This window comes from Raphanus sativus, chromosome 6 (genome assembly GCF_000801105.2).
Source record: "Raphanus sativus cultivar WK10039 chromosome 6, ASM80110v3, whole genome shotgun sequence".
Taxonomy (NCBI): domain Eukaryota; kingdom Viridiplantae; phylum Streptophyta; class Magnoliopsida; order Brassicales; family Brassicaceae; genus Raphanus; species Raphanus sativus.
This window is the reverse complement of record NC_079516.1, coordinates 51,410,431-51,424,483: the sequence shown is the minus strand read 5'-3', so window position 1 is coordinate 51,424,483 and position 14,053 is coordinate 51,410,431. Positions and strand designations below refer to the sequence as shown.

The 14,053-nt window shown below is 37.0% G+C and overlaps 2 protein-coding genes and 1 long non-coding RNA gene across 4 annotated transcripts; 1 reads left to right on the top strand and 2 right to left on the bottom strand.

The window, feature by feature from the left end:
- Positions 1-2,977: 2,977 nt before the first annotated feature.
- Positions 2,978-3,630, bottom strand: LOC130496572 (uncharacterized). The gene is made up of 4 exons (XR_008935739.1): positions 3,583-3,630; positions 3,450-3,502; positions 3,219-3,348; positions 2,978-3,139 (listed from the first exon to the last, which is right to left on the bottom strand). It is a non-coding gene; the product is annotated as an uncharacterized LOC130496572 (long non-coding RNA).
- A 1,955-nt stretch (positions 3,631-5,585) lies between these two features.
- On the top strand, positions 5,586-10,535 carry LOC108811502 (uncharacterized). Of its 2 annotated transcripts, XM_056988734.1 has the most exons (9): positions 5,586-5,989; positions 6,198-6,527; positions 6,605-6,864; positions 7,166-7,307; positions 7,432-7,800; positions 7,905-8,030; positions 8,125-8,253; positions 8,355-9,081; positions 9,147-9,316. In XM_056988734.1, exons 1-9 carry the CDS (start codon positions 5,900-5,902, stop codon positions 9,176-9,178), a joined length of 2,205 nt encoding a protein of 734 aa, XP_056844714.1. In that variant the 5' UTR covers positions 5,586-5,899; the 3' UTR covers positions 9,179-9,316. The 2 variants fall into 2 exon arrangements, with proteins under 2 accessions (XP_056844714.1, XP_018439058.2); XM_018583556.2 differs by having other exon boundaries at positions 5,588-5,989; positions 8,355-10,535.
- On the bottom strand, positions 10,502-11,508 carry LOC108811504 (uncharacterized). The gene is made up of 2 exons (XM_018583559.2): positions 10,865-11,508; positions 10,502-10,797 (listed from the first exon to the last, which is right to left on the bottom strand). Exons 1-2 carry the CDS (start codon positions 11,451-11,453, stop codon positions 10,598-10,600), a joined length of 789 nt encoding a protein of 262 aa, XP_018439061.2. The 5' UTR covers positions 11,454-11,508; the 3' UTR covers positions 10,502-10,597.
- Between the last annotated feature and the right edge of the window lie 2,545 nt (positions 11,509-14,053).

Here is a 14,053-nt window from a genome sequence, read left to right as displayed (position 1 = left end):
ATTTCACTTGACATAATCTATTGTTTGGAGAACTTGAGAACAACAAGGCAAAGTTCTTGTTCATCAACAAACTGGGTTAAACTCGAATGAAAGGTTCTTAGCACCACTTCTCAAGGTGGAATCAGAGACGACCACATCTGAAAACTCCTTCCGTAATACATGAATCCGAATTGAAAAACTAGAATTGATACATAAAATTCCACACTGTATATCGGGTACTATTCTAACCCAACTGGATACTAAAAAAATTAAATACAAATCAAATTAATATCTGAAATTATATTTGAACCTAGTACTTCGAATATTTATCTTTAATTATTTTAATTAAAATTTTAAAATATTTAAACACGAAATATTATTAACCAAGTTCGAAATAATCTCATATCTAAAATGAATAATAGATGGAATTATAAATTTGTTAGCTTTAAAATGTTATAAACTGAATTAGATCCGGACATATAAAACTCAAATGAAAACCTAAAATGCTGAATTCAAAAGCATACTATAAGCCGAGCAGATATCCAACAACCCCCAAATGAAATAACCAAATGAAATCGAACAAAAAAACCGAATCCAAAAACAAATCGAAATTCAGAAATAGGTAAGCAGTTTCTATATTCTATAACCGAAAAAATTGAAACTGAACCGAAAATCAAATGGATATGCGAATATCCAAAATACAGTTTATATACCTAAAACTATTAGTTATATTTAATATAAAAATACTGAAATTCTAAACATTACGTATACACCAGATTATCTAAAAAACCAGAATACTTGAATATCTTTTATCTAAAATATTTTAAATTATTTAAATTATCTTAAAGAATCGAATTATCTGAATATTTTTTCTTCAAAATATTAATATTTATCTGTATTACCCGATTTTTTAATCCGAAAACCCCTAAAAATCTGTTTTATTCCGAATTAATTAAAACAAATAAAAAAAACTGAAACCGAACTGTAACCAAATTAGAATTAAAAAATTCGGATATTTATCAGTTTTTATAATTGTAATCCGAACTGATCTGAAAACCAAAAATAAAATAATTGAATTTTATAAATAACCGAACGGTTTCTATATCTCTAGAATTCCGAACACAAAAACCTATCTTCAAAATAGGAACACCATGTAAGTTAGATATCTTTGCATATAACTAGGTAAATACCCGCGCTACGCCGCGGAAGTTTTTGATATTTACTTAGATAAATGATATTTACAACTTCTTGATAATATTAAAATATTTGGTTTAAATATACGATTAGTATACATTAATAGACTTCGGCTGTATTTTAGTAAGATGCATTTATTTTGATAATTGTTATATGTTCAAATTTAATGTTATTTATATTGTTATGAAAATTTTGATTAGTTGATATCAAACTACTTTGGTTTATATTTCAACTTTTAGTATTTTTTTTTTTTGGGTTTTAGGATCTCTGTATTTTTTTTTGTCATATTTAGGATCTCTGTATATTCGTTAATTTGTTGTGAAGATTTTTTCTTGCAATATTTATTTTTGTTTTATGCATGATACCATTTATTGTGTCAGATTATGAGTGTTGTATGTGATTTTATAAATTTCATAAATGATTATATAAGTCTTAATAAAATGAACTTATAAAATCTCATAAATATTTTATTTTTTAAATGATCATATAAATTATTTATAAACCATGTATGAGTTTACGAAAGATTTACTTTCTATATTTATATACGTACATAACTGATAAAAAGTTATTTGTACATATACATTTCTATAGTCTCTACAATAATAATTACAATATATATCATTCCATGTTAGGTGTTTGGTTATTGATATTAGTTGGTTATATAATTACTCCTTTAGTCAAATTAAAATACTTTTATGAAATTTTATTTAATATGTAATTAAAAATCACTTAAATGTACCTTTTAATGCATAGTATGATTTCTTTAGAATCTGAACAAATTTAGGGGTATACCCTGTTGTTATTATTATTTTCTTTTTTGGTTCTAGATTATTCAATTTTTTCTATTTTTAATTTTGGTCAAAGATTGTATCATTTTCCATTAGCTGATTAACACATGTTTAGTAACATCTTAATTTAATTTATACACAGTTTATTTTGATTAGATATGGTTAAATAAGTTTGGGGTACAATACAGAGTGTTGTACATAAGCTTTATAATCATCATTATCTAATGTTATAGTGAAAACATTAAACCTCGAGTGAAAAAATTAAACTTTAACACAAAAAACTGTTTCTGCTATTTCAGTTTAGATTCTGCGTCATTAATTTCTGCATTTTGGATTTTGTTTCATCGTGAAAACACATAAGAGATCTCTGCCTGCTAGAAGAAAGCGAAGCTGATTTGCTTAATCTCTTTCTCCATATATTCCCTTCTCTTCAATTCCACATGAAGATCTTTCAGAGCATTCTCTTTATCAGATGTAATCACTCTCATCCCGTGAGTAGATTGAGAGACTGTTACATCTAATGAATCTCTTTCTTCCTTTAAGAATTGTACCTCCTTTTCGAGTCTCTCATGGCTCTCTTTTGAAGCTTCTAGAAGCTGTTTATCCAAAGATGACTCTTTCAACAGGTCGCTATATCTTTCCTCAATGCGGAGCTCAGACTTCAGCTTCTCCGCCTCCAGAGCAGTTGTTTCTTGTCCCTTCAAATCACATTCAAAACCTGTCTTAGATATGACAGGCTGACCACAAGATCTAATTAACTAAATAGAACCATTTATCAGATAATTTACACTTCAATAGATGCAAAGGTTTAACTGAATTAAAGTCCCAATAAGAGAGACACAATATCCTAGCAAAACCACAGAAACAATAACCAAAACTGATCTGTATAATGATCATTGTGACAAGTAAGCTACCTTGTCTTCGGAGTTAAGAATTTCACATGGTGTTTGTATGTATGACACCAACGATGAGGTTGTATTCTTCAGACTCACACGAAGTGTTTCCCATATCTTTGAGAACTGTGAATCTAGAGTTGAAAGAAGGCTCGTTGTGATTTCAGTTGCACCAAGAGAAGCTTTGATGTTGCTATAGTGCATATAATGCAAGTCTTCGCATTACCACCAAGCGCAGGCTGAAGAATTCCAATGAGCTTACTATCTCGATTCAGAATATGTGCGCTATAATCAAGAATGTCAGAAATGAGCTGAACTATATTCTTGTTACTTGTAATCAAAATGTAAGGGTAAGAAAGTGTACCTTAGCTTTGAACTTATTATGACATTGCCAAGAATCATTAAGCTCTTATTTATGTATTTCCTTACATCAAGCGAACTCCACCAGCGCCAGTTTTAGCAATTCGCAAAGATCCAGCAAAGTCAACCAAATTCTAAATTCCATTAAAAAACACCAGTAAGAGAATAAACAGATTTCTACATACTTCCCAAGAAACTTCATAAGATGTTACCCTAAGAGAAAAATATCACTCACCAAGACTAAAAAGCATCTCTAGAAGTGTTTTCGTTTCCCCTGCTCTCAATCACCTATCACACCAGAGAGATTAGATAAGAAAATTACTTAAAAAACAGTAGAAGTTTCTGCCTATAGTTTTCAAAAACCTTACCATTCTGAAGAATGTATGGGACCTGTACCGTGAACGTTCATGTTTGTCTTGCCAAAGTCTCTATTAACTGTTAATTTAAGAAGACAATGTCAATAAACACCACACGTAATCATATACCTTGAAACAAAAACTGTCACTAACAAAAAAAAAAATGTTGTCACTAAGAATTTATATCTTAAGACCAGCAACAAATACTCAACACTGTAGTCGCTGATCAGATCCGATTACCTTGAAACCCTCGACGACGGCATGAATGATATCATTTGTAATAAGTTCCCATGAGGAAAGTATATTCTTTTAAGGATAATCAATTGAATCTTGCTTTGGTGGTGATTAGGCCTTTGGAGAAGAAACGATTGACAGAGGAAGAGATAGCTGAGGAAGAGATAGCTGTGGTGGCTTGAGAGGGATGCGCCTAACGTCAAGGCCGTTCGTGGCGGCGAGCTGTGCGATTCTTGAACCTATCTGACCAGCACCCACTGGTTAGACACACTCTATCTCTTCCGTTTTCGTCTCTGATTCGCCGGCCATCGCAGGTAGTCTCTCTGCAAACTCCAAATCAAAGAGATAACCTTTGCCGGCTTTGCTTTCCGTAAGGTGGGATTGGTCTGTAATGACAAACTTTCAGGCAATAGAATTTACAGCAGAGAGATTAAAGAAAGACTGAAAACCATAAAAATACATCAGTAGAACAAAGAGAGAGAGGAGAAAGTTTGTTTTCTGACCCACTTTGCCGGTGAAGAGATCGGTGAAAATCCAAGCTTGGAAGTGAAGCTCTGCAAAGTTTCTTCCACATCCTCCCCTACTTGCCGGAGAAAAGGATTTAGGGATTGAAATTATCCGGGGGAGAGGAGAAAATGCTGGAGTCGAGGCCGTTGTCGAGAGGACGCTCCTCCATCACGCGATCATCTCCGGAGAATCGATGGTTCGGATCCGAAGCGTTGGGTTCGTGGGGCGATTCGGTGTCTGAGATGGAGGAGGATGATGACGACTCGTCGATGTTGTTGTTGTTGGTGCAGGAAGATCTGGGAGATTGGGAGAATCTGGGGTTGGATAGGAGAGATCGGTAGAGTCTTCTGGAAAGCGTGGCCATTGAATTCGCCATTGTTGAGCTTAGGGGTGGGCGTTCGGGTACCCGTTCGGGTTCGGATTGGGTATTTCGGATTTTCGGGTATTTTGGTATAGGAGTGTAATACCCGTTCGGATATTTCTTTACTTCGGGTCGGGTTCGGGTATTTTTAGTTCGGGTTCGGGTATTTCGGGTCGGGTTTTCGGATATTTAGATTTTGAAAAAAAAAATATTAAAATTTTCATTTCTCAAGTTTTTTTGTATTTAAAAATATAAATTTCACTTAACTGATTTTTTATTTTCTGACAATCGAATGATTAATAAATTTGAAGATAACATTTTACAAATAAAAGATAATAAATTGATTACTATTTTTAAATTTTGGATGTAACTTTTGTTAATGAATGAAATAAAAATCTTGACATGCATTTTAAGTGAGTAAAAATTTCACATTTTTCCAATTATATGTAAATTATCTAATTTTGAACTATGTGCATAATAAAAATAAACATTTTGAATAAAATTAAAGAAGTATACTAGGAATATAGACCTAAGTATACATATGTTCGATTATCTTCGGATATTCATTCGGGTTCGGATATCCAATCTCTCCTAATTCAATACCCGTTCGGGTATTTTGCTACTTCGGTTCGGTTTCGGTTCGGGTTTTTTCGGTCGGGTTCGGGTACGGGTTCGGATATCGGGTAAAATGCCCACCCCTAGTTGAGCTAGGATGGAAGAGATAAGAATCCGAGGTGGAAGGGAGTAAATGTACGTGGATATAATGAAATGAACTGATTGATTCTCTAAAATTTTTTCATTTATTGACATGTCACTTTCATATGCATTTTAAAATCTGATGTGTCAACTGCTGGAGAGAACCTAGCGTTATTACTGTGTGGATTTAGGTCATTTTAGCAAACATTTTTCTAAACCCTCTTAATCAGCCAGCAACTCCCCCCCCTCACGCGTCTTTTGCCTAAATGTATATATCTTACCTGCGAATCTCATCGTAATCGCCTTCCTCGCGTCTCTTTCCCGATTCAATCCAATTTTTTTATTCGATTCGATTCCCTCCATCGAAGAGATCTCAATCCCGAGGAAACATCGTAATTGGAGGAGTTAATCAGGATTCACCCCCAATCAATTCATTCCTACGATTGATAATTCGCTTTCGAGTCATTTAGTAGTCTGCGGTATGGGAATCATTGGTTAGTGAATACAGACAGAGACGAGTGTTAGAGAGAAATGATGGCACACAAGGATGATGATCACTCCTCCTCTTCTTGGTTTTGGTCAAGTGACGTTGATGGTGTCAGCTGCATTCAGCTCCACAAGGTCCTTTCATCTATATTCTTTATTTCGGATTGGATCATTTCAGGGCCGGCTTTGAGATTTTAGGGTTTATAGCCGATTTAATAAAGCTTTTGATTAAATATTTAATGTTTTTTTTAATTGTCTGTGCTCAGCACCGGCCCTTGATGTTGTATCGATGAATTTGAATGTTAAAAATCTTTTTTTTTTTTTGGAATTCTTATGAATGCAGTTCTGGAGTGAGTTGTCTACAAAAGCTAAGCAGAAGCTTCTGAGGATAGACAGGCAAGCTCTGTTTGAGAAGGCGCGCAAGAACATGTGCTGTTCTAGATGCAATGGCCTACTTCTCGAATGCTTCTTGATGATTGTCTCATCATCATCATCGCAGCAGCAACAGCAGAGAGGAGGATCGAAAGATCAAAACAGCAACTCAGCTCTCAGCAGTAACGCATTGCAAGACCCCGATGCTCATCAATGGGGAGGCCTCACTGCCACGCGGGATGAATCACTCACGCTTCTTGACTGCTATTTGTATCCCAAATCTTTCAAAGTGTTACAAACTGTAAGTTTTTAATCCAATCCAATCCAATCCAGAGGTTTCCCCTGTGGATAATAAGTTAATGGTATTGGTTGTTGCAGGTGTTTGAAAGTGCGCTTGCTAGGGAGAGGGAACGTGAGTTGCTTTATCCTGATGCCTGTGGTGGGGATGGCCGGGTTTGGATTAGTCAAGGGATGTCTGGATATGGTAAAGGTCATGGAACTAGAGAAGCTTGTGCTTTGCATACCAGATGGCTCTCTTGCGATACGTTAGCTGAATTTTATTCTGCTTTAGAAGACGAAAGCCGGCAGTCACTTTTCACTATGAAAGAAGAGGATTTCATTGGAAGACTAACTTCCAGGTTTCTTTCTTCTATTTGTTGATTTTGAACTTCTTTTTTGGATGTTCTTCTGTCACAAGTTCAGTCCACAAGGTGTTTAGCTATAATCTGCTTTCTCCAGTTAGGGTGTATTGTAGACTCTTAGAACATAAGTAATTTAAATTGAATATTTGCTAGGATGGAGTCCTTTCAACCATGATGTGCTAAATCAAGTGATTGCATGTATTACTTACTTGTTATGTTCTCTTATCTTTCTTTTCATGGTCTTGTTTCTTTTTTTTCCTCCTTTCCTCAGTAACATGTTGACTCTTTCAAACTACAGATTTGACCGCAAGAAGTTCTGTAGAGACTGCAGAAAAAATGTTATCCGAGAGTTTAAAGCACTCAAGGAACTTAAACGAATGCAAATTAAACCACAATGTACCGAATGGTTTTGCGTTGCGGATACAGCCTTTCAATATCAGGTTTTTTTGTCTTTCTTAACCTTTCCTTTGTGCGGCTTCCTATACCCTATACTACAAGAGTAGATTTACCTGTAAACCTGAGAAGCTTATATGTAGAATGAGAAGTGTAATTGTAATATCTCAGGTGGGAATTGATTCCGTTAAAGCAGACTGGAGTCAGTATTTTACAGAGAATGCTGGATATTATCAGTTCGAATGGGCTATTGGAACTGAAAAAGGCGAATCTGATATCCTCGATTTCAGACGAGTAGGCAGTAATAGGAGTGCCCAAGTCAATGGCCTAGATCTTCATGGATTAAAAGAATGCTACATTACTCTTAGGGCATTTAAAAAAAAAGGCCGCGCCTCGGAGATATCAGTCAAAGCCCATGCATTGGGATGCCAACAATGCGTTCATTCTAGGCTTGTGGTTGGGGATGGACTTGTTTCAATTAGAAGTGGGAAATGCATCCGAATGTTTTTTGAGCATGCCGAAGAAATTGAGGAAGAAGAGGTAAATTGATGACCAACAGCTTTTTGACTGATAACCTTCAGATATTTACAGATATGATATCTCCTTGCTAAAATGTTGTCACTGTATTTACAATAATATCTAAGAGTGAAGTAGACAAAGATGGGAATGAGCTTGATGGTGAGTGCTTCCGACCACAAAAGCACGCTAAGAGTCCAGAACTTGCTCGAGAGTTTCTTCTAGATGCTGCAACGGTTATTTTCAAGGAGCAGGTTTGTTATAGATTCCTCTAAGTTCACTTTCCATCTATTTTTGTTTTGTGCTTTGTTTTAGGTGTATTCATTTCTCTCCATGATACTATCTTAGGTTGAAAAGGCATTTAGGGATGGTACAGCCCGTCAAAATGCTCACAGTATATTTGTCTGCCTTTCATCGAAACTATTGGAGCAACGTGTTCATGTTGCCTGCAAGGAAATTACCACCTTAGAGAAGCAGGTTTGTTTGCTATCTTGATTGAATTCTTGACAATCTATGCAATTTAAGAAGACATAATACCCTTTTTCTGTCTAATAACTCCATCATCTTAACACTTGCAGACGAAGCTTCTTGAAGAAGAAGAAAAAGAAAAGCGTGAAGAAGAGGAGCGAAAAGAGCGGAAAAGAACAAAAGAAAGGGAGAAAAAACTTCGTAAAAAAGAGAGGTTGAAAGAAAAAGAACGAGAAAAAGAGCAGAAGGATCCAAAGTTTATTGATAAAGAAGGAGAAAAACTAGCAGAAGAAGTCTCTATGAATCTTGAGGAGGAATCAAACAATACCATAAACTGCGAGGACTCAGGAATTGAAACTGGAGATGTAGAATTGTCCCCACTTGGTACTCCTGATGATCAAGATGGAGATTGTTTGAATGGTTGCGTTACTCCAACAGCGGAGACCCACTATTATGATATCACCGATAGAGATCATGAAAATGGGTGCTGTACAAATGATAGCTCAAGACCTGTTCAGCAGACAGAAAGCATAGGGAAAGAACATCGGCCTGATCATGCTTTGAGGTGGTCAGATACAAATAGATATCCGGAGAATGCTTCTTTTGTCCATATTGCTGAGTCAAGATACTGTAACGATAGCTTAGAACTTTCATCAAGACATCTTAACGGGTCAAATAAAAATATGAGGGTGATAGCTTCGAAGGCTGGTGGTAGACCAAACAGCATTAGGTCTCATCAGGGTTTTCAGCGTTCTGGCAACAGGAATGGTGAGAGGTACGGTGACCGTTCTTGCAGTTACTGGGTAAAGGCAGAATCTAATATATCTGCAACTAGAGGTATGCCAGAAAACAAAACAATATATAAATCAGACTCTGATCTAAATGTGAGAGAACCCATGCAGCTGAAGCATCCGCGAAACAGCTCACACTCTGACACACCACCAGTTACATGTTCAACATTTAAGGCAGGAGAGGTTAGTTCCACTGTCGAGTCAGCGGAGGCACAGTCTCGATACAAGGCTACAGAACAGTTGGGTAATGCCAATCTTAGTGATTGCAGCAATGTGTATGGTAATTATATTAATCCAACCGAGGAAGACAAGAAGATGGAAGTTCACATAACATCGAAGGATGATGGCATGTACTCCAAAGATCCAATGATGAGTAGAAGCTCCAGTTCAGATAATTGCTCTTCATGTCTCAGTGAAGGAGATAGCAATACAGCGTCTTCAAACAGCGGAAACACTGAATCCTCCCCAATGTCTGACTTGGAAGATGCCAGTCAGCACGTTGAAGGAAGAGAGTCTCTAGTGGATGTTGAAAACCATATGCAGGATTGTCAAGAGAAGATAATAGAGAAAGAGACAGAGACAGAGAAGAGTATTGATGAAAGAGACCTTAAGAAAATGTCTAATCATCCAGCTGAAAACGGGGAAAGTAAATTAACGGGAACTCCTTGTACGGTTCTTAGCCAAAGCATGGACAATACAGGGGCCTTTGTTAGTACTGGTTCCTACCTGTCCCAGCCACAAAGCATGATGTTTCCCCAAATGGTTAACCAGAGTATACCTTTGCCTCTCTTCCAGGCTCCTTCAACAATGGGTTACTACCATCAAGCTCCAGTCTCTTGGTCTGGAGCTCCAGGCAATGGATTGATGCCATTCCCTCATCCTAATCATTATGTATACACAGGTCCTCTTGGATACAGTCTAAGTGGAGAGTCCCCGTTATGCGTCCAGTATGGGACTCCATTGAACCATTCAGCAACCCCTTTCTTCAACTCCGGGCCAGCTCCAGTTTATTATCCGTTCGTGGACCAAGTTCAAACTCTTGAACCATTGGAAAACAGAGCAGCCGATGAAAAGAAGATAAACAAAGTTTATCCAGTGGAAACTCCAAGCAGCAGAGGTCCGGATACTGATAGTGGCGAAGACTTCTCCTTGTTCCACTTCAGTGGGCCAGTTGGTCTGTCTACAGGAAGTAAGTCGAATCCTGCTCATTCCAGAGATGGGGTGTCGGGGGACTTCTCCTTGAAGTTGTCAGGAGATCATGTCTTTGGTGACAATAATAAGAAGAAGAAAGAGAGCACACTAGGTGAAGAGTACAACTTGTTTGCCAAAAGTAACATCTTGAGGTTTTCTATCTTCTAAAAGGTTTTTTTTATACTGTTTACTGGAAAAGATTTATACAGTTGGTTTTCAGACTGTTTGGTGTTAATGGAGGATTGCAATCCTTGTTATTTCATTTCATGTAGAGATCTCTGCAAGAGTTTTTTCTTTTTCTTTTCGAAAGTTCCGGTTTAAATAATTCATTACAAAACAAGAACAGGAAAAATCTGTGACAGGGACATAATCTATTGCTTGGAGAACTTTAGAACAGCAAGGTAAAGTCCTTGTTCATCAACAAACTGAGTTAACTCAAACGAATGCTTCTTAGCAACACTCCTCAAGGTGGAGTCATCAGGTAAATCAGAGACGACCACATCTGAAAACTCCTTCCTTTGCTGCTTTAAACCTTCTCTACCTTGCGGGTGACTGATCACTACTCGTGCACCTGTTAGGACCAGACTGTGTTAGAAACCAAACTAGAAAGAATGAAGACGTGGTAAGAACATTCTTACCTGAGGAACAACATTGAGACAGTGTCTTGAACACCTCGTCCAGGCCGAAAGGCAGAGCTGGAAGAAAGTAGAGAAACACGACATCTATGGGAGACCATTTCTCTGGAACATAGATCAGTTCTCCCTGCCAACACTTGACTTTGTCGTATTTTTCTTTGACACAGGCTAACACGAAAAGAGAGTCGTGGACTATAAGCAAGAGCTGGCAAGGTGAGGATTCCACCAGACGATCAACGAACCCTTCTGAGCTAATAGAAACCAAAACCCTCGAAGACTCTGTTACTTCTCCAGCCTTTATGATCTTTTCGAGCTTCTGGTTCTGTTCCGAATCCATGGATTCGAGAAAAGACCAATCTTTCTCATGGAAATCGACCATTGAGACTGTTTCCTCTGGTGGGGAAGAAGAGGAAATGGAAAACGCTCTTTGACGAGAGACATCAGACTGTTTAGTGGAGAACGAAAGAAGCTTAGGCTTAGGAGAAAGGTAGTGACTTTGAAGACGAGTTAGCTTCTTTGGTTTCGAAGAATTGAAGACAGACAGAGAAGGTATAAGGGTTGAAGAAGAAGATGGAAACGAAAGGGAATGCATTGATAACTGCAGCTTCTGTACTAAATCGAGAGAAGAATGAAGATGGATAGCAGAGAGAGAGAAGACTTTTTAGGGCATCATTTCGACTTGGAAGACGATGGCGTAGTCTTTGTTTGGGCCGAAATAAAAAAGCCCATAAGGCCCATTATTAAATATTTTGACAATTTCAGTTGATACACTGGAAAGTACACATCTTGGCTGTGTTAGGTTTAGGTGCATGTAGAACTTGTAATAGTCAGGTTGTTAACACTTAACACTATGGATGTGTTTCTCTAACTAAGTATCTCATGTGCTATATAGGCTGGTTCTGGTATTGGTGGCTTGCTTGGTGCCGTCCATCCATTATTTAACATCCATAATGTTGATTATACAAAATATAATGTATTTGTAATTTGTGTTCCTCTCCATCTTCGAAATTTCTTCGTTTCCCTGTCCATTGCAATACCAATATCTTCCTGGTTCATTTTACAAGAAGTCCTATATCTCCAATTCCAAAGAGAAATTAGAGTTAGGTTTCATGGCCCATTGTCTTCTTATTGAGCACTCGGGCTATTAAGCCGGATGCTTGGGCCGGGTTTGAAGTGGGTTGAAACCCGCCTTCGACAATAAGAACCATGTATTTTTAGTGGCAACCTTTCACATGTGAATCCGAATTTTCTTGTGATATGTTTGTCCTTAATCCTGGCATAACACCATCTGAAAGGTTCATGTTGAAATTTAGTATACTATAAGAAACCAGAGCCTGAAGGATAAATTAAACACATGGTCTCAGTGTCGGTGGAACTTTATGTAGCTTAGGTTACCAAAACAAGGCCACCAGTTTGGAAGGTTGCATCGTTATGTGCATCGGATTTGAGTTTTAATTTGAAAGTGGTTTGAGATGTGTACTGTTCGAACTATCATCCTCAAGTTGCAATTTTCCTAGGGTTGTGGGCCGATGTTCCTTAACTTCCACTAGTCCTTTTAACAAATCTAATCTATTAAAAAAAAAGAGACAAGAGAGCAGAGAAAAGTGGTCCTAAGGTTATATAATGTGTGTGTATGCTCTTCACACGTCTTTATTTATGTGCTTCTTTTATCATGTTGTTCATCACATGCTTCCTTCTACATTGCATTAATTTTAGTGGGGTCCTTTTCTAGCTGCTCTTGATGTTAACTCTTTGACATGTACACCACCATATCCTTAAAATTTTCCATAATTTGATAAAACCATCACGTAATTCTCAGATGTACTGTGTTCTCTGGTTTAGTGTCTGCAGCTTTGTTATCCAAACAACTGTCTCTACGAGCACACATGTCTTTTTATTTGTTTTTATGTTCCCATAAGACTTGTCTGAAAACAACTTATGACGGGTTGAGTTTGCACCGTGTGTGTTGTCCTTCCCTATCAAAATAATCTGATTAATTAGACTTCAGGATTTGTGGTATAATGTTAGTTAATTAGTTTTTAATTTCTTTTTCTTTATAAAGCAACTCAGTAGGTTACTGTAGTTAGATAGTAGACCAATCATGCATGCTACAACGTTACATGACATAATTAATTAGAGAAGAGTACCAAGGACAAGTGTCTTCTGTTCAATCACAGTTGTTGTATCTACTAGACTTCTAATTAAACTGCATTATTGCCTCAAGAGTCAAGAATGTAAAGTTGACGTTTTTGTGATTATTACCCTTTTCAGTTTTCATAGCCTTTAGTCGTAGACTTGGTCGAGTGAGATTAGTTGTTATTAACCTGTATGTATATCGGTTAGATTTGGTTTAAGATGTACCGCAGCTTGTAGTTATAAAGCTTTGGTACTGAAATGCGTAATATATCTATAACCATCATGAGTTGTTGGAAAAATAAATGATCTAATTATGGTAGATATATGGTGAAGGAAACGCCACATATCTCTTTGATTGAAGTCATGCCAAAACTAGAAAAGTCAAGCTTTTGAAAGGTTTGGTTTACGTAAAGTCGTAGCCAATATACTGTTGTCTTTAATGTTTTGATTATTAACACATGTTAGGTACGAGGATTGGTATCGTTCTTCTTATAGATACCATTAATAATTATCATTCTTGTAGGCATTTTATTTTAAAGGCATTATGGGCTTCTATCAAAACTCTCCCCTCTCTTGGAGGCAATTAGCAAGAAACGTGGTCATGAGTGGCAGAACCAAGTAGTGGTAGCATAATAATAAGGGATAACTTAGGATACAGCTAGCGTAAACATATAAGTAGATGTTATTTGGTTAGTTTGGGTTTAGTATTCGGTTTAGCTAGTATATACATGGTTCTCCAATCACATACGATTCGGCTATTCGTACAGTTAGTCAGAAGGCAGTGTGATAAACAAACTACTTTATACCATTAAATGTGTTTTTTCTTCTGGAACTGACGATATAGCCGATATAGTTTATTAAAAAACAAAAGAGAGGCAGATTCTAAAAGCTTTTTTCAAGTTCATTATATTGAACCGGTTGCGGTGGCCTAGTGATGCTCGAGGGAATTAATAAACTCAATACAGCGAATCCGGGTTCAAACCTCACCGACCACCCAGATATGGGTTATTACTTTCGGCTCATTTGAATGCCCAGAAGATGGTATATATATGGGCT

Bases quoted from the DNA above. Each gene is read 5' to 3' on its own strand.
- LOC108811502 (XM_018583556.2), top strand. From the start codon at position 5,900: ATGATGGCACACAAGGATGATGATCACTCCTCCTCTTCTTGGTTTTGG. The intron at 6,865-7,165 runs GTTTCTTTCTTC...TTCAAACTACAG, and splicing joins ATTGGAAGACTAACTTCCAG to ATTTGACCGCAAGAAGTTCT. The intron at 7,801-7,904 runs GTAAATTGATGA...ATAATATCTAAG, and splicing joins AAGAAATTGAGGAAGAAGAG to AGTGAAGTAGACAAAGATGG.
- LOC108811504 (XM_018583559.2), bottom strand. From the start codon at position 11,453: ATGCATTCCCTTTCGTTTCCATCTTCTTCTTCAACCCTTATACCTTCT. The intron at 10,798-10,864 runs GTAAGAATGTTC...TGGTCCTAACAG, and splicing joins GTCTCAATGTTGTTCCTCAG to GTGCACGAGTAGTGATCAGT.